At 34.7% G+C, this 25,932-nt stretch overlaps 1 protein-coding gene across 2 annotated transcripts in view; it reads right to left on the bottom strand.

Moving 5' to 3' along the window:
- The window catches only part of C17H8orf88 (chromosome 17 C8orf88 homolog), a 46,879-nt gene that overhangs the window by 16,060 nt on the left and 4,887 nt on the right, over positions 1–25,932 (bottom strand). For both annotated transcript variants that reach the window (XM_059902030.1, XM_059902031.1), the window contains exons 2-4: positions 23,956–24,054; positions 21,741–21,814; positions 7,125–7,194 (exon numbers count right to left, since the gene is read on the bottom strand). In XM_059902030.1, coding sequence (XP_059758013.1) covers positions 7,125–7,194; positions 21,741–21,814; positions 23,956–24,028 — 217 coding nt within the window. In that variant the 5' untranslated portion in view covers positions 24,029–24,054. The remainder of the gene's footprint in view (positions 1–7,124; positions 7,195–21,740; positions 21,815–23,955; positions 24,055–25,932) is intronic.

Genomic DNA, 25,932 nt, shown 5'->3' with positions numbered 1-25,932 from the left:
ATCTAACATTAAACATTAAAGAACTAGTAAAGATAAGAGCAAACTAAATCAAAAGCTAGCAGGATGAAGGAAATAAAGATTAGAGTGGAGATAAATGAAATAGAGATAAAATAACAACAGAGAAAATCAACAAAACAAAAAGTTGGTTATTTGAAAAGTTCAAAATTGACGAAGACTAAGAAAAAAAAGACTCAAATTACTAAAATCATAATGACAATGATTTTGTATCCTGTAACTTTGCTGAATTCATTAGGTCTAAATTTTTTATGTGGATTCTTTAGGATTTCTACACATAAGACCGTGTCATGTGTGACTGGAGAATACTTTGTCCTTTCCTATTTGAATGTCTTTTATTTCTTTTTCTTGACCAATTGCTCAAGTGAGAGCTTCCATAATGTTAAGTAAAAGTGGTGAGAGTGGGCATCCTTGACTTGTTCTTTATCTTAGAGGGGAAAGCTTTCAGTCTTTCACCAGTGAGTACAATGTTAGCTGTGGGTTTTCCATATATACTTTTTATCATGTTGAGGAAGTTCCCTTCTATTCCTTGCTTCTGAGATTTTACCAAGAAAGGGTATTGGGTTTTGCCAAATGCTTTTTCTGCATCAAATGAGATAGTGATGTATCTTCTTTGCCCCTGTCTTCTGTTAATGTGGTGTATTACACTGATTAATTTTCAAATGTTGAACCACCTTTGTATTCTTGGGATTAATCCCACTTAGCCATAGTGCATAATCTTTTACTGTGCTGCTAAATATGGTTTTCAAGTATTTTACTGAGAATTCTTGCAACTATATTTTAAGAGATATTGGTCTGTAGTTTTCTTTTCATGTGATATCTTTGGCTTTTATATCAGAGTAATATTGGCCTCATAGAAGAGTTGGGAAGTGTCCCTTCCTCTTCAACTTTTTGGAAGAACTTGGGAAGGACTAGTATTAATTCTTCTTTAAATGTTTGGTAGAATTCACCAGTAAGGCCAACAAATCTTTGACTTTTCTCTGTTGGGAGATTTTGTATTACAAATTCAATCTCCTGACTTTTTATAGGTTTACTCAGATATTCTACTTCTTCTTGAGTAAGTTTCAGTAATTTCTGTGTTTCTAGTAATTTTTCTATTGCATATAAATTACCTAATTGGCATACAATTAATTATTCATAATTTTCTCTTATGATCCTTTTATTTCTTTAAGCTCATAGAAATGTCCCCACACAAAATCAGTGGTATTTTATACACAATTAATGAATAACATAAAAAGGAAATTAAGAAAACCAGTTTATTAGCATCAAAAATAATATGTAGGGATACATTTAACCAAAGAGGTATAAGGCTTGTACACTGAAAACTGTAAGAAACTGCTAAAAGAAATTAAAGAATACCTAAATAAATGGAAATATATCCCATGTTCACGGATTGGAAGATTCAATATTGTTAAGATGGCAATACTCCCCCAAAGTGACCTACAAATATAATGCCATCCATATCAAAATTCCAACAGTCTTGTCTTTTTCTTTTTTTTTTGCAGAAATGGAAGCACAGATTCTAAAACTCACATGGAATTGCAAGGGATCTCAAATAACCAAACAACCTGGAAAAAGAACAAAGTTGGAAGACTCATACTTCCCAATTTCAAAACTTAATATAAAGCTATAGTAAACAAAACAATGTGGTACTGAAATAAGGGTAGACTTACAGATCAAGGGAACAGAACTGAGAGCCCAGAAATAAACACATAAACCTATGGTCAAAGGTTTTCTACAAAGGTGCCAAGATTCTTCAATGGAGAAAAAAATTGTCTTTTTAAGAAATGGTGATGAGACAACTGCATACCTAATGCAAAAAAATAAAGTTGGTGTCTTACAGTTTTCCAAGTACAGGTCTTTTATCTCCTTAGGTAGGTTTATTCCTAGGTATTTATTCTTGTTGATGCAATTGTAAATGGGACTGTTTCCTCAATTTCTCTTTCTGAGCATTTGTTGTTAGTGTATAGAAATGCAACAGACTTCTGTATATTAATTTTGTATCCTGCAACTTTATCAAATTCATTGATGAGCTCTAGAAGTTTTTTGGTGGCATCTTTAGGGTTTTCTATGAATAGTATCAGGTCATCTTCAAACAGTGACAGTTTTACTTCTTCCTTTCCAATTTGGATTCCTTTTCTTTTTCCTGTCTGACTGCTGTGGCTAGGACTTCCAATACTATGTTGAATAAAACTGGTCAGAGTAGGCATCCTTGTCTTTTTCCTGATCTTAAAGGAAATGCTTTCAGCTTTTCACCATTGAGTATGATGTTAGCTGTGGGCTTGTCATATACAGCCTTTATTATGTTGAGGTATGATCCCTCTATGCCCACTTCCTACAGAGTTTTTATAATAAATGGATGTTGAATTTTGTCAAAAGCTTTTTCTGTGTCTAATGAGATGATCATATAATTTTTATTCTGCAATTTGTTAATGTGGTGTGTCACAGTGATTGATTTGCAGATATTGAAAAATCCTTGCATCCTGGAATAAATCCTACTTGATCATGGTGTATGATTCTTTTGATGTATTGTTGGATTCAGTTTGCTAAATTTTGATGAAAGAAACTGAAGACGACACTAATAGATGGAAAGATATACCTTGTTCATGGACTGGAAGAATTAATATTATTCAAACGACCATTCTGCCCAAGGCAATCTACAGATTCAATGCAATCCTTATGAAAATATCAATGGCATTTTTCACAGAACTAGAACAAATAATTTTAAGATTTGTATGGAAACACAAAAGACCCCAAATAGCCAAAACAATCTCGAGAAAGAGGAACAGAACTGGAGGTATCATGCTCCCTGACTTCAGACTATATACAAAGCTACAGTAATCAAAACAGTATGGATAAACAAAAAGGTCTTACTGTATAGTACAGGGAACTATATTCAATATCCTGTAATAAACCATAATGGAAAGAATATGAAAAACAATATATATATATATGTGTGTGTGTGTATGTATAACTGAATCACTTTGCTGTACATCAGAAACTAACACAACATGGTGAATCAACCGTACTTCAATTAAAAAAAAATAACAGTAGGATACAAAACATACACATAGATCAATGAAATAGAACAGAGGGCCCAAGAAATGAACCCATGAATTTATGGTCATTTAATCTACCACAAAGTAGGCAACAATATACAATGGAGAAAAGAAAGTATCTTCAGTAAGTGGTGCTGGGAAAACTGGATAGCTACATGTAAAAGAATGAAACTAGAACATTCTCTAACACCACATACAAAAATTAGCTCAAGATGGTTTAAAGACCTAAATGTAACACTGGAAACCATAAGATTCCTAGAAGAAAACATGGGTGAAACACTCTTTGACATAAATTGTAGCAATATTTTTTGAATCTGTCTCCTAAAGCAAAGGAAATAAAAGCAAAAATAAACAAATGGGCCCTATTAAACTTAAAAGCTTCTGCATAGCAAAGGAAACCATTGACAAAACAAAATGATAACCTACTGATGGGAGAAAATATTTGCAAATGATATGACCAATAAGGGGTTAATATCTAAAATACATAAACAGCTCATACAACTCAACATCAAAAAAACAAACAACCCAATTAAAAAATGGGAAGAACACCTGAATAGACATTTATCCAAAGAAGACATACAGATGGCCAACTGGTACATGAAAAGATGTTCAACATCGTTAATCATCAGACAAATGCAAATTAAAATCATAACAAGGTAGCACCTCGCACTTGTCAGAATGGCTATCATGAAAAAGAACACAAATAACAAATGTTGGTGAGGATGTGAAGAAAAGGAAACCCTGATTCACTTTTGTTGGCAATATAAATTAGTGCAGCCACTGTGGAAAACAAAATGGAGATTTTAAAAAAAACTAAAAATAGAACTACCATATGACCCAGCAATTCTATTCCTGGGTATTTATCTGAAAAAAATGAAAACATACATGCATCCCAATGTTCATAGCAGCATTACTTACAATTGCCAAGATATGGAAGCAACCCAAGTGTCCATCAACAAATGAATGGAATTAGAAAATGTGGTATACATATACTATGGAATATCACTCAGCCACTAAAAAGAATGGAAGTTTGTCATTTGTAACAACATGGATGGACTTGGAGGGTATTATGCTAAGTGAAATAAGTCAGAGAAAGACAAAAAATGTATGGTATCACTTATATGTGGAATCTAAAAAATAAAAGTAACTATTAAATATAACAAAAAGAAATAGACTCACAGATATAGAGAACAAACCAGTGGTTACCAGTAGGGAGAGGGAAGGGGGAGGGGCAATATGGGGGCAGGGGATTAACAGGTACAAACTACCATGTATAAAATAAATAAGTTACAAGGATATATAGTATAACACAGGGAACATAGCCAACATTTTATAATAACTATAAATGAAATATAACCTTTAAAATTGATTCAGTATTCTGCACACCTGAAACTTATATAATATTGTACATCAACTATACCTCAATTTTAAAAAGTGAATTTTGGCTTATAACTCACACCATATACAAAAGTTAATTCAAAATGGACCTAAATGTAAGAGCTAAAACTGTAAAACTCGTAGGGATAAATCTTTATGACCTGAGATTTGGCAATGATTTCTCAGAAATGACATCAAAGGCATGGGCAACAGAAGAAAAAACAGATAAATTGGACTTCAACAAATTAAAAAAATTGTGTACATATAAGTATACTATCAAGAGAATGAAAAGACAAAGGAAAAAGTCCTTGACAATTATATATCTGATAGGAGTATAGTATCTACTATTACATATCTGATAAGGGTTTTATATACACATATCTAATACCTAATAAATATATGTATGTATTTATTACACACACACACACACACACACATACATAGGGAAAGAGAAAAGGGGAGGAAGGCAGAAGGGAAGTGGGAGAGAGAGGGAGAGAACAGATGAGGGTCTAGTATCTAGAACTCTTAAAACTCAACAACAAAAAGAAAACAACCTAATTAAAATATGGTCAAAGGACATGAATAGACCTTTCTCCAAAGGAGAAATACAAATGGCCAACAACACATGAAAACACTCAAAATCATTAGTCATTAGAGAAATAAATATCAAAATCACAATGAGATACCACTTCACACCCACTAGATTGGTTATAATGAAAAAAAAAAAAAAAAAGATCCTAACAAGGATGTCAAGGAATTGGAACCCTCACACATTGCTATTGGGAATGTAAAGGGGTATAGCCACTGTGGAAAACAAGTTTGGCAGTTCCTCAAAAAGTTAAACACGGAACTACCATATGACCTGTCAAATCTACTCATAGGCATATATCCAAGAGAAATGAAAACAGGTGTTCAAACAGAAATCTGTACACAAATATTCATAGCAACATTATTCATAATAGCCAAAAAGTAAAAACAACTGAATGTCCATTAACTGAGAAATAAATAAACAAAATGTGGCTTATCCATACAATGGAATATTATTCATCCATAAAAAGGAATGAAGTACTGATACATGCTACACATGGATGAACTTTGAATACCTTATGGTAAATAAAAGAAGCCACAAACAAAAGGTCATATATTTTATAATTCTATTAAATGAGATGTCCAGAATAAGTAAATCCATAAAGACAAAAAGCAGATTAGTGTTTGCTGGTGGCTGGGGAGAGGACTGAATGAGGGAGTACTGCTTAATGGGTATGAGGTTTCTTTGGGGTAATAAAAATGTTCTGGAATTAGATAGTGGTGATGGTTGCGTGATATTGTACATTTATAATGGTTTAAATGATGAGTTTTACTTCAATCAAAAAGAAGAAAAAAGAAACCTGAGAATTGCAAGGGGAATATCCCCAGATAACAGTAAAAGTCCATTCCAGGAAAACAGCTTCACAGCAGTACTGAAGAGTAATTAATCCATACTGGAACAGGATAATGGAGGATTCTAAAAGGAAAGTCTCCTTCAGGGGAAATAATGCCAACTGATATATATGACCATAAGGAAAATATATATAAGTGTGGCAGAGTTGTTGGAGCAACTGATGTGCAAAGTTAACAGCAGTTGCATAGAAGAACAAGGCAAACGTTAACTCCAGGAAAAAAGATGGATTGTATGAAACGGAGATATGCACCTCTCAGCCAAGCAACTGTATTTATATAGTCATATAATATAAAGAGTGATGATGCTCTAAATGAAATTTAAGTAACTATGTGATGGGGAGGGGGTAGATAGAAGGGTTGAAAAAGTGAGGGGACTGATGTGGAAGACATAAGTTCTCATTTTCCAAAAGAGGCTTTCAAAATATAATATAAAAAATGAGAAATATGGAAACAATTTAAATATTTTCTTTAGAATATGGAGTTAAATACTAGAAGAAAATGCTCATAGAGTATTTTTATAACTTGTAACTTTTAAATTACATACATAGATTGGTTGATAAAAATTTGGAAACTAAATTAATAAATAATCTTTATTAAAAAATAGCTGGTGTGTGAAAGACTCTTTATTAAAAAGTAGCTGGTGTGTGAAAGACTATTTGTTCTTCCCAAGAACAATTCTTCCTTTCTGCTTCAGCAATAGAATTAGCTGGCTGGAAAGCTAAAGATTACATTTTCCAGTCTGCTTTGTACAGCATGACTAAGTTCTGGCCAATGAGAAATTAAATAGAAGTTATATATGCAACTTCTGGGTCATACTTTTTAGAACTTTCTTCCTCCTTACTTCCTTCCTGATGGCTAGAGAGGGGACATGATGGCTGGAGCAGAGGCATTCATCTTGTGCAATAAGATAGAAGCCATGTATTAAGGATGGTAAAGCCATAGGACAGTATAATACAGGGGCTGGTAGCAACTTCACAGACCAGAATGTGTACACCAGCTCAAAATTTTACATGATACAGAAGATACAGAAATAAACTTCTATCTTGTTTCAGTCACTGTTATTGTGGTCTCACCTTTAGAGCAGCCAAACCTATAACCAAATATAGACAGAAGTCAACCAAAAGAATATAATAAAATTTCTTATGTACCTAAGGTTTGCAGCTAAGCAAATATTAACTTTACATGAATGCTAAGACTCCCTTATGAAAGTTGGGAATTATGGTAAAAATTTACCTTTTTTAACTGGAGACTGATGTTGTTCATTAAGACCTTGAGAAAAGGCTTGCATTCCATTCGTCTTACACTATTGAAAGAAGAAAATACACTTTTTATCTAAGGTTTTAGAATTTTATCTAACACTTTGCTTTTTTAATCCATTTTGAGTTTATTTTTGTGTATGGTGTTAGGGAGTGTTCCAATTTCACTCTTTTACATGTTTCTGTCCAGTTTTCCCAGCACCACTTATTGAAGAGACTGTCTTTTCTCCATTGTATAGACTTGCCTCCTTTGTCATAGATTAGGTGACCATAGGTGCGTGGATTTATATCTGGACTTTCTATCCTGTTCCATTGATCTATATTTCTGTTTTTTTGCCAGTAGCATACTGTTTTGATTCCTGTAGCTTTGTAGTATAGTCTGAAGTCAGAGTGCCTGATTCCTCCATCTCCATTTTTCTTTCTCAAGATTGCTTTGGCTATTCGGGGTCTTTTGTGTTTCCATATAAATTGTGTGTGTTAATTAATTTGATTGTGGTAATCATATCACAATGTGTACGTATATTATATCATCAGGTTGCATAACTTTTAAAAAAAATCATGTTGTACAACCTAAATATATTCAATTTGTATTTGTCAATCATAATAAAGCTGAAAAAAAGTAAATTTACTTTGTCATGCCTGCACATATTAACAACTGAAAATGTAGATTATTTCAAATCTTTCATAGCATGTAAGAAAGTACACCTACTAAAATTTTATAAGGCGATTATGTCTTATCTCATTTAACTGTCATAATCTTACAAGGAAATAAGGCAAGTGTTATGATCACCATGTTACAGGCAAGGGAAATAAGACAAAAAGTGTTTAGTAACAAATCCAAAAGTACATAGATAAGAGGTAGTCGAGCTAGCTTTTGAAACTCAGGGCTACTGCATATAGTTATGAAGAATGTGGATCTAAAGGGGTACCATTCACAGCACAGATGTGGCAGATATCCTAGCAGGTGGCAGCAAAGTATCTTATTGTAACAAATTCTGTATTTTTATATAATTTTTTGTTCTTCTTCTAATTCTTGTAAAGGCACCAAATGGATAGCAGTGGCCCTATTAAACCCACTCATTTAACAAACACAGAGTGCCTACTACATGACTGGCACTGTGCTTTGTATTGGGAATACAAAGATGAACATGACATTCCAGTATATGTTTCTGGAGGGATCACAAACTAAAAGGTAGACAGAAAAATAAAACACTAAATCACAATAAAACTTGAGAAGTTCTATAATAAAGATATACAGAAGGTGCAATGGAAGGAAGGGGTATCAAATTTGACTTAGAAATTTCAGGAAACACTTTACATAGGAAGTGATGCTTAAACAACACTAATAGGATTAATAGGAGTTAGGCTGGCTGACCAGTGAAAAATGAATGTTTATGGAAGAAAAGCAGCCTTGAGCTGCAAAACATGGGATAATATGGCTAGTTTAGGAAATGAAAAATGTTGACTAGGCTTGAGTAAAGCAAAATAAACACCAGGTTTGTTTTTTTTTTTTTTTCAAGTCAAGGTTCTTTGCAATTTGTGGTGAAATACCCAATCTGCATACCCAGATATTCTATTTAGCCTTTTCATTTTTATAGCAAAAATGTTCCCAGACCCCGTCACTTATCTTAAACAAATGTACACCACTAAGATAAGAAAGGAGAACAGGAAGAGACAAATTCATATCAACATCTATTCCTAGGATGAAAATTTAAAGAGTAAGATTTATAAACACTCTCAAAACACAAAATATAAACAGGAAAAATACTGTAACTCATAAAGAACTAATTTCTGTAGTATAAAGGAGCTCCTAGGAAACAATGGGGAAAAAAGCCTATAAAAAAGAATGGTGCATTTAATATTGTCCCAGAGGTCTCTGAGACTGGCACATATATGCAATGGAATATTACTCAGCCATAAAAAGGAACGAAATTGGGTCATTTGTAGAGACGTGGACAGACCTAGGGACTGACATACAGAGTGAAGTAAGTCAGAAAGAGAAAATCTAGAAAAATGGTACAGATGAACCTGTTTCTAAGGCAGAAATAGAGACACAGTCATAGAGAACAAACGTATGGACACCAAGGGGGGAAGGAGGAGGTGGGATGAATTGGGAGATTGGGATTGACATATATATATATATATATATATATATATATATATATATATATATATATATATACTAATACATATAAAATAGATAACTAATGAGAACCTGATGTATAGCACAGGGAACTCCCCTTCACTCGCTATAAAGCAGAAACTAACACAACATTGTAAAACAACTATACCCCAATAAAAAAAAATTAATTAAAAAATAAAAATAAATTAACAAATAAATAAAAAGAATGGGTGAAGGCCATGAATTGGTAATACAGATGAAAGGAAATTCATATTACTCTTAAACAGATCAAAGATGGCCACAAATTCTTGACATTCTTTTATCTCCTTCCCTTGAATCTGAGCAAGCTCTGTGACTGCTCAGACCAATCTAATATGACAGGGCCCCCAGGCCTTAGTCTTGAAACCCAGACGTTGTGCTGTAAAGAGCCCAAGCCATTTGGTGAGGTCATTTGTAGGTGCCCCTTCCAGTCTACAGGGGCAGCTAAACTCTAATCCAACAGCCAGCATCAACTACCTGCCATGTGAGTGAGCCATCTGGCCATCCACTCCAGTCAAGACTTCAAAGCACACCAGACCTAGATGTTATCTGATTGCAACCACATCTTTGAGAAATGGCCACCTAAGACCAGTCAGCCCACGGACCCATGAAAGATAATAAATTGTTGTTAAGCCAAATTTTTCAAGTGCTTTTTTATGAGGTAATAATTAAAAAAAAAAAAAAACAGATTAAAAGAAGTTGTTCAGGCAGAAGAAAGATAATACCAGTAATAAACATGGATTTACACAAAGAAATTAAGAGTGCTGGAGACGGTCTGGGAAACATGGCAGAAGAGAAAGATGCGGCGATCACCTTCCTCCCAACAGATACATCAGAAATACATCAACACGTGGAACTACTCCTATAGAACACCCACTGAACGCTGGCAGAAGATGTCAGACCTCCCAAAAGGCAAGAAACTCCCTACATACCTGGGTAGGGCAAAAGAAAAAAGAAACAACAGAGACAAAAGAATAGGGACAGGACTTGCACCAGTGGGAGGGAGCTGTGAAGGAGAAAAGGTTTCCACACACCAGGAAGCCCCTTTGCAGGCGGAGACTGCGGGTGGCAGAGGGGGGAAGCTTCGGAGCCACAGAGGAGAGCGCAGCCACAAGGGTGTGGAGGGCAAAGCGGAGAGATTCCTGCACAGAGGATCAGTGCCGAGCAGCACTCACCACCCGGACAGGCTTGTCTGCTCACCTGCCAGGGCGGGCGGGGGCTGGGAGCTGAGGCTCGGGCTTCGGTCCGATCGCAGGGAGAGGACTGGGGTTGGTGGCGTGAACACAGCCTGAAGGGGTTAGCGCACCACAACTAGCTGGCAGGGAGTCCGGGAAAAGGTCTGGAGCTGCCGAACAGGCAAGAGACTTTTTCTTGCCTCTTTGTTTCCTGGTGCGCGAGGAGAGGGGATTCAGAGCACCACCTAAATGAGCTCCAGAGACAGGCGCGAGCCGCAGCTATCAGCACGGAACCCAGAGATGGGCATGAGACGCTAAGGCTGCTGCTGCTGCCACCAAGAAGCCTGTGTGAGAGCACAGGTCACTATCCACACTGCCCCTCCTGGGAGCCTGTGCAGCCCGCCACTGCCAGGGTCCCGTGATCCAGGGACAACTTCCCCCGGCGTGAGTGAGCCAGAGCCCCAGAAGCAGCTGCTCCTTTAACCCTGTCCTGTGTGAGTGAAGAACAGACGCCCTCAGGCGACCTACACACAGAGGCGGGTCCAAATCCAAGCTGAACCCCGGGAGCTGTACAAACAAAGAAGAGAAAGGGAACAGCAGCCTCAGAAGCAGCGGATTAAAGCTCCACAAACAACTTGATGTACCTGCATCTGTTGAATACCTGAATAGACAACGAATCATCCCAAATTTACGAGGTGGACTTTGGGAGCAAGATATATTATTTTTTTCCCCTTCTCCTCTTTTTGAGAGTGTATATGTGTATGCTTCTGTGTCAGATTTTGTCTATATAGCTTTGCTTTCACTATTTGTCCTAGGGATTGGTCCATTCGTTTTTTGTTTTTTTTTTTTTTTTACTCAAAAAATTTTTTCTTGCTTAATACATTTTTTCTTAATAATTATTTTCTTATTTTTTATTTTAAAAAATTAAAGACTTTTTTCTTAATAAATTTTTTCTTAAGTTTTTTCTTATTTTTTTATTTTAAAAAACTAAAATTTTTTTTTTTTTCTTAATAAATTTTTTCCTTAATTTTTTTTCTTGGTTTTAATTTTAAAAAATTAAAAAAAATTATTTTAAATAATTAAAAAACTTTTTTTCTTAAGTTTTTTCTTAATAATTTTTTTCTTATTTTTCATTATAATAGCTTTATTTTATTTTATTTTACTTTATTTTAACCTCTTTCTTACTTTCTTTCTATTTTTTCTCCCTTTTATTCTGAGCCGTGTGGATAAAAGGCTCTTGGTGCTCCAGCCAGGCATCGGGGCTGTGTCTCTGAGGTGGGAGAGCCAACTTCAGGAAACTGGTCCACAAGAGACCTCCCAGCACCACGTAATACCAAACAGCAAAAATCTCTCAGAGATCTACATCTCAACACCAAGACCCAGCTTCACTCAACGACCAGCAAGCTACAGTGCTGGACACCTTATGCCAAACAACTAGCAAGACAGGAACATAGTCCCATCCATTAGCAGAGAGGCTGCCTAAAATCATGATAAGGTCACAGACACCCCAAAACACACCACAAGACGTGGACGTGCCCACCAGAAAGACAAGATCCAGCCTCATCCACCAGAACACAGGCACTAGTCCCCTCCACCAGGAAGCCTACACAACCCACTGAACCAACATTAGCCACTGGGGACAGATACCAAAAACAACAGGAACTACGAACCTGCAGCCTGTGAAAAGGAGACCCCAAACACAGTAAGATAAGCAAAATGAGAAGACAGAAAAACACACAGCAGATGAAGGAGCAAGGTAAAAACACACCAGACCAAACAAATGAAGAGGAAATAGGCAGTATAACTGAAAAACAATTCAGAATAATGATAGTAAAGATGATCTAAAATCTTGGAAATAGAACAGACAAAATGCAAGAAACATTTAACAAGGACGTAGAAGAACTAAACAGGAACCAAGCAATGATGCAAAACACAATAAATGAACTTAAAAATACTCTAGAAGGGATCAATAGCAGAATAACTGAGGCAGAAGAACGGGTAAGTGACCTGGAAGATAAAATAGTGGAAATAACTACTGCAGAGCACAATAAAGAAAAAGGAAAGAAAAGAACTGAGGACAGTCTCAGAGACCTCTGGGAAAACATTAAATGCACCAACATTCGAATTATAGGGGTCCCAGAAGAAGAAGAGAAAAAGAAAGGGACTGAGAAAATATTTGAAGAGATTATAGTTGAAAACTTCCCTAATATGGGAAAGGAAATAGTTAATCAAGTCCTGGAAGCACAGAGAGTCCCATACAGGATAATTCCAAGGAGAAACACACCAAGACACATATTAATCAAACTATCAAAAATTAAATATAAAGAAAACATATTAAAAGCAGCAAGGGAAAAACAACAAATAACACACAAGGGAATCCCCATAAGGTTAACAGTTGATCTTTCAGCAGAAACTCTGCAAGCCAGAAGGGAGTGGAAGAACATATTTAAAGTGATGAAGGAGAAAAACCTACAACCAAGATTACTCTACCCAGCAAGCATCTCATTCAGATTTGATGGAGAAATTAAAACCTTTACAGACAAGCAAAAGCTGAGAGAGTTCAGCACCACCAAACCAGCTTTACAACAAATGCTAAAGGAACTTCTCTAGGCAAAAAACACAAGAGAAGCAAAACACCTACAATAACAAACCCAAAATATTTAAGAAAATGGGAATAGGAACATAAATATCGATAACTACCTTAAATGTAAATGGATTAAATGCTCGAACCAAAAGACACAGACTGGTTGAATGGATACAAAAACAACACCCGTATATATGCTGTCTACAAGAGACCCACTTGAGACCTAGGGACACATACAGAATGAAAGTGAGGGGATGGAAAAAGATATTCCACGCTAATGGAAATCAAAAGAAAGCTGGAGTAGCAATTCTCATATCAGACAAAATGGACTTTAAAATAAAGACTATTACAAGAGACAAAGAAGGACACTACATAATGATCAAGGGATCGATCCAAGAAGAAGATATAAAAATTGTAAATAGTTTTTCACCCAACATAGAAGCACCTCAATACATAAGGCAAATACTAACAGCCATAAAAGGGGAAATCGAGAGCAACACAATCATAGTAGGGGACTTTAACACCCCACTTTCACCAATGGACAGATCATCCAAAATGAAAATAAATAAGGAAACACAAGCTTTAAATGATACATTAAATAAGATGGACTTAATTGATATTTATATGACATTCCGCCCAAAAAATACAGAATACACATTTTTCTCAAGTGCCCATGGAACATTCTGCAGGATAGATCATATCTTGCATCACAAATCAACCCTTGGTAAATTTAAGAAAATTGAAATCGTATCAAGTATCTTTTCTGACCACAATGCTATGAGACTAGATATCAATGACAGGAAAAGATCTGTAAAAAATACAAACACATGGAGGCTACACAATACACTACTTAATAACGAAGTGATCACTGAAGAAATCAAAGGGGAAATCAAAAAGTACCCAGAAACAAATGACAATGGAGACATGACAACCCAAAACCTATGGGATGCAGCAAAAGCAGTGCTAAGAGGGAGGTTTATAGCAATACAAGCCTAACTCAAGAATCAGGAAACATCTCGAATATACCACCTAAACTTGCACCTAAAGCAATTAGAGAAAGAAGAACAAAAAAACCCCAAAGATAGCAGAAGGAAAGAAATCATAAAGATCAGATCAGAAATAAATGAAAAAGAAATGAAGGAAACAATAGCAAAGATCAATGAAACTAAAAGCTGGTTCTTTGAGAAGATAAACAAAATTGATAAACCATTAGCCAGACTCATCAAGAAAAAAAGGGAGAAGACTCAAATCAATAGAATTAGAAATGAAAAAGGAGAAGTAAGAACTGACACTGCAGGGCTTCCCTGGTGGCACAGTGGTTGAGAATCTGCCTGCCAATGCAGGGGACACGGGTTCGAGCCCTGGTCTGGGAAGATCCCACATGCCGCGGAGCGACTAGGCCCGTGAGCCACAACTACTGAGCCTGCGCGTCTGGAGCCTGTGCTCCGCAACAAGAGGGGCCGCGATAGTGAGAGGCCCGCGCACCGCGATGAAGAGTGGCCCCCGCTCGCCGCAACTAGAGAAAGCCCACGCACAGAAACAAAGACCCAACACAGCCAAAAATAAATAAATAACTAAAATAAATAAAATTAAAAAAAAAAAAAAAAAAAAAAAAAAAGAACTGACACTGCAGAAATACAAACGATCATGAGAGATTACTACAAGCAACTCTATGCCAATAAAATGGACAACCTGGAAGAAATGGACAAATTCTTAGAAATGCACAACCTTCTGAGACTGAACCAGGAAGAAATAGAAAATATAAACAGACCAATCATAGGCACTGAAATTGAAACTGTGATTAAAAATCTTCCAACAAACAAAACCCCAGGACCAGATGGCTTCACAGGCGAATTCTACCAAACATTTAGAGAAGAGCTAACACCTATCCTTCTCAAAATCTTCCAAAATATTGCAGAGGGAGGAACACTCCCAAACTCATTTTACGAGGCCACCATCATCCTTATACCAAAACCAGACAAAGATGTCACAAAGAAAGAAAACTACAGGTCAATATCACTGATGAACATAGATGCAAAAATCCTCAACAAAATACTAACAAACAGAATCCAGCAGCACATTAAAAGGATCATACACCATGATCAAGTGGGGTTTATTCCAGGAATGCAAGGATTCTTCAATATACGCAAATCAATCAACGTTATACACCATATTAACAAACTGAAGGAGAAAAACCATATGATCATCTCAATAGATGCAGAGAAAGCTTTCGACAAAATTCAACACCCATTTATGATAAAAGCCCTGAAGAAAGTAGGCATAGAGGGAACTTTCCTCAACATAATAAAGGCCATATATGACAAACCCACAGCCAACATTGTTCTCAATGGTGAAAAACTGAAACCATTTCCACTAAGTTCAGGAACAAGACAAGGTTGCCCATTCTCACCACTGTTATTCAACATAGTTTTGGAAGTGTTAGCCACAGCAATCAGAGAAGAAAAAGAAATAAAAGGAATCCAAATCAGAAAAGAAGAAGTTGACTTTCTGTCTGAATTTAAAAAAAAAAAAAAAATCCCACAAGGACTCAGAGGCAAAGAATATACAAATCAATTTTCACTGCAAAGTAAAGGAGCTGTTACAGTGGAGGATTACTGGACTGAATGTCAATATTATGACATAGTATGAGTGTGTTTCATGTTTCGTAATTGCAATCATTGTTGCTTTTGTTGTGGTCACCCATGTACAATGCTTGGTGTCAGTTGATTTATCTCTTGTAAAAATAAAATACAGTGTGTGTGTGTGAAAAAAAAAAAAAAGAAGAAGTAAAGCTGTCACTGTTTGCAGATGACATGATACTATACATAGAGAATCCTAAAGATGCTACAAGAAAACTCCTAGAGCTAATCAATGAATTTGGTAAAGTAGCAGGATACAAAATTAATGCACAGAAATCTCTTGCATTCCTGTACACTAATGATGAAAAATCTGAAAGTGAAATTAAGAAAACACTCCCGTTTACCATTGCAACAAAAAGAATAAAATATCTAGGAATAAACCTACCTAAGGAGACAAAAGACCTGTATGCAGGAAATTATAAGACACTGATGAAAGAAATTAAAGATGATACAAATAGATGGAGAGATATACCATGTTCTTGGATTGGAAGAATCAACATTGTGAAAATGACTCTATTACCCAAAGCAATCTACAGATTCAATGCAATCCCTATCAAACTACCAGTGGCATTTTTCACAGAACTAGAACAAAAAATTTCACAATTCGTATGGAAACACAAAAGACCCCGAATAGCCAAAGCAATCTTGAGAACGAAAAATGGAGTTGGAGGAAACAGGTTCCCTGACTTCAGACTATACTACAAAGCTACAGTAATCAAGACAGTTTGGTACCGGCACAAAAACAGAAACATAGATCAATGGAACAGGATAGAAAGCCCAGAGATAAACCCACGCACATATGGTCACCTTATCTTTGATAAAGGAGGCGTTCATATACAGTGTAGAAAAGACAGCCTCTTCAATAAGTGGTGCTGGGAAAACTGGACAGCTACATGTAAAAGTATGAAATTAGAACACTCCCTAACACCATACACAAAAATAAACTCAAAATGGATTAAAGACCTAAATGTAAGGCCAGACACTATCAAACTCTTAGAGGAAAACATAGGCAGAACACTCTATGACATAAATCACAGCAAGATCCTTTTTGACCCACCTCCTACAGAAATGGAAATAAAAACACAAATAAACAAATGGGACCTAATGAAACTTAAAAGCTTTTGCACAGCAAAGGAAACCATAAACAAGACCAAAAGACAACCCTCAGAATGGGAGAAAATATTTGCAAATGAAGCAACTGACAAAGGATTAATCTCCAAAGTTTACAAGCAGCTCATGCAGCTCAATAACAAAAAAACAAACAACCCAATCCAAAAATGGACAGAAGACCTAAATAGACATTTCTCCAAAGAAGATATACAGATTGCCAAAAAACACAATAAAGAATGCTCAACATCATTAATCATTAGAGAAATGCAAATCAAAACTACAATGAGATATCATCTCACACTGGTTAGAATGGCCATCATCAAAAAATCTAGAAACAATAAATGCTGGAGGGGGTGTGGAGAAAAGGGAACACTCTTGCACTGTTCGTGGGAATGTAAATTGATACAGCCACTATGGAGAACAGTATGGAGGTTCCTTAAAAAACTAAAAATAGAACTACCATATGACCCAGCAATCCCACTACTGGGCATATACCCTGAGAAAACCATAATTCAAAAAGTCATGTACCAAAATGTTCATTGCAGCTCTATTTACAATAGCCAGGACATGGAAGCAACCTAAGTGTCCATCATGGGATGAATGGATAAAGAAGAAGTGGCACATACATACAATGGAATATTACTCAGCCATAAAAAGAAATGAAATGGAGGTATTTGTAGTGAGGTGGATGGAGTTAGAGTCTGTCATACAGAGTGAAGTAAGTCAGAAAGAGAAAAACAAATACAGTATGCTAACACATATATATGGAATCTAAGGAAAAACAAAAAAAAGGTCATGAAGAACCTAGTGGCAAGACGGGAATAAAGATACAGACCTACTAGAGAAAGGACTTGAGCATATGGGGAGGGGGAAGGGTAAGATGTGACAAAGAGAGAGAGTGGCATGGACATATATACAGTACCAAACGTAAAATAGATAGCTAGTGGGAAGCAACCACATAGCACAGGGAGATCAGCTCTGTGCTTTGTGACCACCTAGAGGTGTGGGATAGCGAGGGCAGGAGGGAGGGAGATGCAAGAGGGAAGAGATATGGGAACATATGTATATGTATAACTGATTCACTTTGTTATAAAGCAGAAAGTAACACACCATTGTAAAGCAATTATACTCCAATAAAGATGTTAAAAAAAAAAGTGCTGGAAATGGAATAAATGAAGGTAAAATAAAATTAATTCTTTTATTTTAAACAATTATTTTAAAAGATAATATACAAAAGCAAAAATAGTAGCAATGTACTGTGTATTTATAGCACAAGCTAAAGTAAAATTATGACAATAGAGCATGAATGGGATGGAATACACTACAAAAAGGCTATGAGATCTAAGAAGTGAGTTTAGCAAGGTCAATATACAAAAATCAACAGTATTTCTATATCCTAGTATCCAAGATGTGGAATTTGAAATTTACAAAAAATACTACTTAACAGTAGTATCAAAAAATACAGAATGCTTACAAATTTGACAAAAGATGTTCAAGACCCCTATGCTGAAAAAAGCAAAGCACAGAGAGAAATGTCATGTTTATGGATCAAAGACTTAAAATTAAGATGTTAATTCTTTTCAAATTAATTTTTAAACTCTATCAAAATTCCAATAGGCTTTTTTGTAGAAATTGACAGCCTCATTTAAAACTTATATGGAAATGAAGAGGACCCAGAATAACAAATTTGAAAAAGAATAAAGTTAATGAACTTTCATTACTTGATTTCAAGACTTATCAGAAAGCTACAGCAGTCTGTAAAGTGTGATGTTGACCAAAAGATAGACATATAGGGAATCTAGTATATAGCATGATGACTATAGTTGACAATACTATATTGTACATTGAAAGCTGCTAAGAGGGTAAATCTTAATGTTCTCACTATAACAAAACAACAACAACAAAATAGTGATTATGTGAAATGAAGGATATGTTAACTGAACTCATTGTGGTAAACATTTTACAACATACACATGTATCAAATCATCACATTCTATACCCTAAACTTACACATTATATGTCAATTACATCTCAATAAAGCTGGAAAAAAACAGATATATAAATCAGTAGAACATAATAGAGTTTAGAAATAAATTCACACATGTATGATACAGTGATTTCAACAAACTTGTGTGATTCAGTGATAAAAAGACAAACAACCCAAATATTAGAAACATGTAAAAGATTTGAACAGACACTTCACCAAAAAGAAAAACGAAAAATACAGATGGTAAATAAACTCATGATAAAATGCTCAATCTCATTAATCATTAGGAAAATGCAAATATAAAATACGATGAGATACAACTACTCACACACTAAAATGGCTAAAAATGAAGACTGACTATACCAAGTGTTGGCAAGGTTGTGAAGCAACTGGTACCTCACACACTACTAGTGGGAATGTAAAATGGTACAACCACTTTGGAAAACATTTTGGCAGTTTCTAAACCAACTTAACATATGATCTGTCAATTCCACTCCTGGGTATTGTGTGTATGTCCACACAAAGACGTGAACACAATTATCCACAGCAGCATTATTCATAATATCCCCAAACTAGATACAATCCAATGTCCATCAAGTGAGGAATAAATAAATTGTCCTATATTCACACAGCAGAATAGTATTCCAAATTAAAAACAAACCAACTACTGCTATCTACAAGGACATGGAAGAATCTCAAAAACATTATGCTGAGCAAAAAAAATCTAACACCAAAGAATATAGACTGTGTGATTTCATTTATATGAAATTTTAGAGCAGCCAAAACTAATTTATAGTTAAAGAAAGCAGATTAGCGGATGCCTGGAGGAGGGAGCACTAGGATTAGTGGAAGTGGGGATGGTGAATGACTGTAAAGGAATAAAAGAGTACTTTTGGGGAAGATGAAACTACAGCTCTATAGCTTCATTGTGGGGTTAGTTACGTGAGGTACATATTTATCAAAACTCTTTGAACAAATGGGTTCATTTTTCTGTATGTAAATTATACCTTAACAAAGTTGGTTTAAAAAAATACAGAGAGTTAGTAAAAAGTGTCCTTCATTATAAATTATGTGATATCTCTGACATAGGTTCTGGTCGCTTTTGCATTATAATTGAAGCAGCAGACAAAATTTTACACTTAGAAGTATATCTAATTAATTGACTTTTCTCTATAAAATTTACCATATTAATATACTCCTTTTTACTTATAAAGTTTCTAAAAGAAGGTCAAGAGTTCCAAAGGGAGGTATGAATATTATTATTGTATTAATTAGGGAAATGCTAACTACTGGAACAGATAAAACAAAACATTACAATGGCTTAAAAAATTAATATAAAGCAAGTGTAATTAAGATATCATGGTACTGACACAGAGATACACAAATAGATCAATGGAAAAGAATTAAGAGTCCAGAAACAGGCCCTATTTATCTGAAAACTTATACAATAAAGATGGCATAAATCTGTATGGAAAGAATAGGTCATTCAATGAATTGTGCTTTACAACTGGTCCTCTATATTAAAAAAATAGATTTCTATCTATATCATACAAAAATTAATTTCAGGTAGACTATACACTTAAATATTAAAGCAAAACTTTAAACCTTTTGGAAGAATATGTAGGAAAAATATACTTTGATCTCAGAGATGAGAAAACATCATAAACAATGACACAAAGAGTAAAATCATAAAAAAATTTAAAATATGACTACATTAAAATTTTAAAGTTTGAAAAAAAAACACACAAAAAAAATAAACAATTCTCTCATAGACCAAGAGAAATGGGTACATGATATGAACTGATAATTCACAAAAGAGAAAAACCAAATGGCCAAATTAAACATAAGAAAAGCTGCTGCATCCAAAGTAATAAAGAATTAAAAATTAAAACCGACAAGATACATTTCTCACCCATTAAACATGAAAAAAGAGTGAAAGTCTGACAATAACAAGGTAAGGATGTAGAAAAATCAGAGTACTTATGCATTGCTTGTACAAATCACTTTGGAGAGAAATTTGACAGTATATAGCAACTCTACTCCAGGTTTATACTACAGAGAACCTCTCAAACATGTATAAAACATAACATATAGATGGGTGTTTATTGTAGCATTTATTATAAAATATTTCTATTTTAAAACAGAAACAAGTGTCATGCCCATGACAAAAAATGGAACAAGAAATGTGGTAGCTTAATATATATATATAAAGAGATTATTCCCTATCAGCACATATTGAACTGCTTTACTCATTTTAATAGTTGCCTAGTATTCCATTTATAAATATATTTATGCTTGTCTATGCACAATGTATTTCTGGAAGTTTCTAGATAAGAAAGGGGTACAATGGTTACTTCTGATCAGAGGAAATAGGTGACTGGGGGATAGAGATTGGAGGGAAACTTCACTAAATGTCATTTTGTATATTTTGAATTTTTAAATTTGTGACTATTTTATTTAGTCAAAAAATTAAATTAGAAAATTTTAAATATAAACCTAAATGTGAAAAAATACAGCAAAATATGTGTAGGTAAAATATTATTTATATAAAATTGTAGAACAGTTAAAACAATTCTATTTGTTATAGCATAAGTACTAATACATTCACAAAAACAATAATAAATTGAGAATAGTTTTATCTTGGGGAAGTATAGGAAGGAAATGGGATGGTGCAGGGATATATAGGTTTTTAAAATTTTACCTGTAAGGTTTTTTCTTTAACATTTTCTAAAACAAATAAAACAATATATTTAGATTTGAAAATGGTGAGCAATGGGTATAATAAGTGTTTATTCTCTGTAATATATGCTTGAAATAGATCATAACTTTTAAAAAGTATATAAAGCACTTAGTATAGTACCTGGCACACAACAGCCATCTAACAAATGTTACTTTCCAGTCGTAATGTTTTATTTTATTATAACTGCTAAGACTTACTCTGCTAACTCCACTTTGTAAGTACTGGGTGTTGCATGGATATTCGTTTTGGAAGTTGAAATGGAATACTGTTCCTGTTAGGAGAGAAAAAAAAAAAAAAAACGTTTTAAATATCTATTACTTCAATAAATGGTATAACACCACCTAAAAACCTTAAGTATCTAGGATATTCTAGGCACTGTTTTGAAATGTTTTCTGATAGTTCATTTACTCAACACAATGAAATGTCAACCACCATGTTAGGAGATGGGTTTATAAGCATGAAAAAAGCTCAGAGGTAAAATAGTTCATAGCTTATTTTTAAAAAAACAAGCTCATAAATAATGACTATAATAAAAATAAGTTACGTGACAGGTACAGAGAAGATACCACGGAAAAAATCGCTTTAGGAAAAAATCTGAGACTTCGCCCTACACAACTGCTTCTTCAATGCACCAGAAGGATACAGCTTCAGCATTGCTAAACTATGGTCCAGAAGATCCCTTAATTTCATTTTGTCTGTCCTAAGTCACAGCCATCTTCAAAGGAAACATTACCAAAGTAGAGACAATCTTCTTTGTAGGAACCAAAGATAGGAGAACAAATGGAGGACTGAGGAGCTGTGTCATTTCTATCTTTTCTGATTCATCTTTGTACCCAGTAAAAGGGCTATATTTTCCCTTTTCTAAGTAACCAGTTATTCAGTTGAACACATGGACTAAACAGAATTCAAATAACTATTATATTTTATGTATATATGTATAGACAAATATACATAAAATATAAATATATATACTAGTAATGAAAATAATAAAAAGGTCACTATTCCAATTTAGAAACTAAATACCAAGTATTTTAAGAATTTGTCTAAAAGTTTAGTTTTATGGGCAAAAGAAAATATTTTAGAAAATGTAGATTTCCTGAAAAGTTAGATTTTATGTTCCAGCTCAAGCACAGCCTTAATCTGTAAGTGTTGCTTGGTACTAATTTTTTTCAATTAGGTATATTTTTTAAAGGCTAATGCTCTCTCCAGAATGACTGCTCTACAGTGATCATAATCACAGGACACAATTTGTACTGAGAGTATCATTCTGAGCAGAAGCCAGGTGTTAACCATGAAAATGAGACATAAAAAAAAAAGATACACAAGTTGCTCTCAGGCAAAAAAAATACACGAGTTCTTCCCACCTTTGTTGGTCTGGTAGACCATTAAGAATTTTCTTAATGTAAGTCAAAACCACAATGAGGTATCACCTCACACAGGTCAGAATGGCCATCATCAAAAAGTCTACAAATAATAATTGCTGGATAGGGTGTGGAGAAAAGGAATCCCTCCTACACTGTTGGTGGGAATGTAAATGGGTGCAGCCACTATGGAAAACAGTATGGAGGTTCCTTAAAAAACTAAAAATAGAGTTGACATATGATCCAGCAATCCCACTCCCGGGTATATATCCAGAAAAGACAAAATTTCTAATTCAAAAAGATCCATGCATCCCAATGTTCATAGCAGCACTATTTACAATAGCCAAGATATGGAAACAACCCAAGTTCCCGTCAACAGAAGATGTGATATATACACAATGGAGTATTAGCCATAAAAAAGCATGAAATAATGCCATTTGCAGCAACATGAATGGACCTAGAGAATATTATACTTAGTGAAGTAAATCAGACAAAGACAAATATTATATGATACCATTTACATGTGGAATCTAAAAAATAATACAAATGAATCTATTACAAAACAGACTCACAGACACAGAAAATAAACTTATGATTACCAAATGGGAAAGGGAGGAGCAGAGGGATAAATTAGGAGTATGGGATTAACAGATACAAACTACTATACACAAAATAGATAAGCAACAAAGATTTGCTGTATAGCACAATTAACTATATTCAGTATCTTATAATAACCTATAATGGAAATAATCTGAATATATATATATATATATATATATATATATATATAACTGAATCATTACTGTACACCTGAAACTAGCACAATATTGTAAATCAACTATATTTCAATAAAAAAAAAAGAATCCTTCTCTTTGGTAATACTTCTAAATTCTTCAAACAGTGGAGATCATTGGTTTTCATTATTTTTTAAATATCCACCATTTATATATTTATTTATTTATGTATTTTATACATATATTATTTGGCCTTTCAAATACTAATTAGCCATTAACCAATTAATTTTTTTAAATGTGTACCCTAGATTACTCACCAGGGGGAGAAGTCAGATGACGAACAGGTCTTGCTGGTTGAAGTGGTTTACCAATCAATTTTTTGGTTTCCATTATCTCAAAGACCTTGAGGTTCCATACTTTTGGTGGGAAAAATACATTTTATCTTCTGGACAAGATAATCAAGTTGCTTTAACATATATACAAATAACCACGACATTCATTTGAAGATAACTATTTTATAAGTTAAGGTGGAAAACACAAAACAAAGCATTTAAAATAACATGCAACAACCATAGACCCCTTTACAGCATCTGTCACAATTAAATATTCCCTCTTTAAAACATTTTCCTCCCTTAACTCCCCTGACTCTTTTCTTTAAGTTTTGTTTCCTATTTCTTTGATTGTCCCTTCTAACTTCCTTAGCTGATTCCTACTTTTCTCCAATTAAATTTAGGGATTCGTCCAAATTTGGCTTTGGTCCTCTTAGCTACTCTCATCTATTCTTATGATTGCAACTACCTATCTGCATGATAAATATGCCCTAATTTACACATCCAGAAGCTACCTCTCTTTTAAATTCCAGTTTCATCTTTCTAATTGCCAAAAGATTTTTCCATTTATATCTTACTATAGGTACCTCAAATTCAACATATCCAAAATTGCAGCACTACTTACAATAGCCAAGACGTGGAAGCAACCTGAGTGTCCATCAACAGAAGAATAGATAAAGAAGATGTGGTACATATATACAATGGAATATTACTCAGCCATAAAAAGAAATGAAATTGAGTTATTTGTAGTGAGGTGGACAGACCTAGAGTCTGTCATACAGAGTGAAGTAAGTCAGAAAGAGAAAAATGCCATATGCTAACACATATATATGGAATCTTAAAAAAAGGTTCTGAAGAACCTAGGGGCAGGACAGGAATAAAGATGCAGACGTAGAGAATGGACTTGAAGATACGGGGAGGGGGAAGGGTAAACTGGGACAAAGTGAGAGAGTGGCATTGACACATATACACTACCAAATGTAAAACAGATAGCTAGTGGGAAGCAGCCACATAGCACAGGGAGATCAGCTCAGTGCTTTGTGTCCCCCTCTAGGGGGTGGGATAGGGAGGGTGGGTGGGAGATGCAAGAGGGAGGGGATACGGGGACATATGTATACGTATAGCTGATTCACTTTGTCATACAGCAGAAACTAACACAACAATGTAAAGCAATTATACTCCAATAAAGATGTTAAAAAAAAGACTACTTGGCACAAGGCAAGTGCTAAATAAATGCTATTATTATAAAAAAAAATCAAATTCATTACTTTGACTCCAAAGTTGTCCCTCCTCCTGTATTCCTTAAAGTCATCGCCAACTCCCTCATATCACCCTCAGTTAAAGACACCTTAAATTTGTCTATATTAGAGCCCCCACACCATAATCAGTCTCTAATTCCTATCCATTCTACTTCCAAAATGTCTCTCAAATATATTTTCTTTACTCCCACCATTACTCTTTTAGTCCCACAGTAGTTCTTAATTCATCTCCCTGAACACCTAGACTGATTTAAATACTCCCTCTCCCTATGTACCTATGTACCTATGTACCTGGGACACAGTGAATATGCCCATATCATGGCACTTAGAGAACACTGTACTATACTATACTATATACCACACTATAATGGCTGATTTGTCTTTCATACTAGGCAAAAGTGAGGAACAGAGTCTTCTTAAAGTGAAGAACAATATTTTCATTCCTCCTGTGTCCCCTACAACTAACTCAGTACTTGGACTGGATCCAAAGTAGGTGTAAAGCAAGCATCTGCTGAACAAATGGGTGAATATAGTCTCTTTTCTCTCCAAAATATGATCTCCTTACACACATACCTGCTTAAAAAACTTCAGTACCCCATCACCTCCTGAATTATTAACAGAAACAGGACCCAACGTCCATGTGTCATGCACAGTAAACCACTTACCTATGTCACATTATTTAATATTCAGAACAACTTTATAAATT

The sequence above is a fragment of the Balaenoptera ricei genome, chromosome 17 (genome assembly GCF_028023285.1).
Source record: "Balaenoptera ricei isolate mBalRic1 chromosome 17, mBalRic1.hap2, whole genome shotgun sequence".
NCBI classification, from domain to species: domain Eukaryota; kingdom Metazoa; phylum Chordata; class Mammalia; order Artiodactyla; family Balaenopteridae; genus Balaenoptera; species Balaenoptera ricei.
This window is presented reverse-complemented; position numbering and strand designations above follow the sequence as displayed.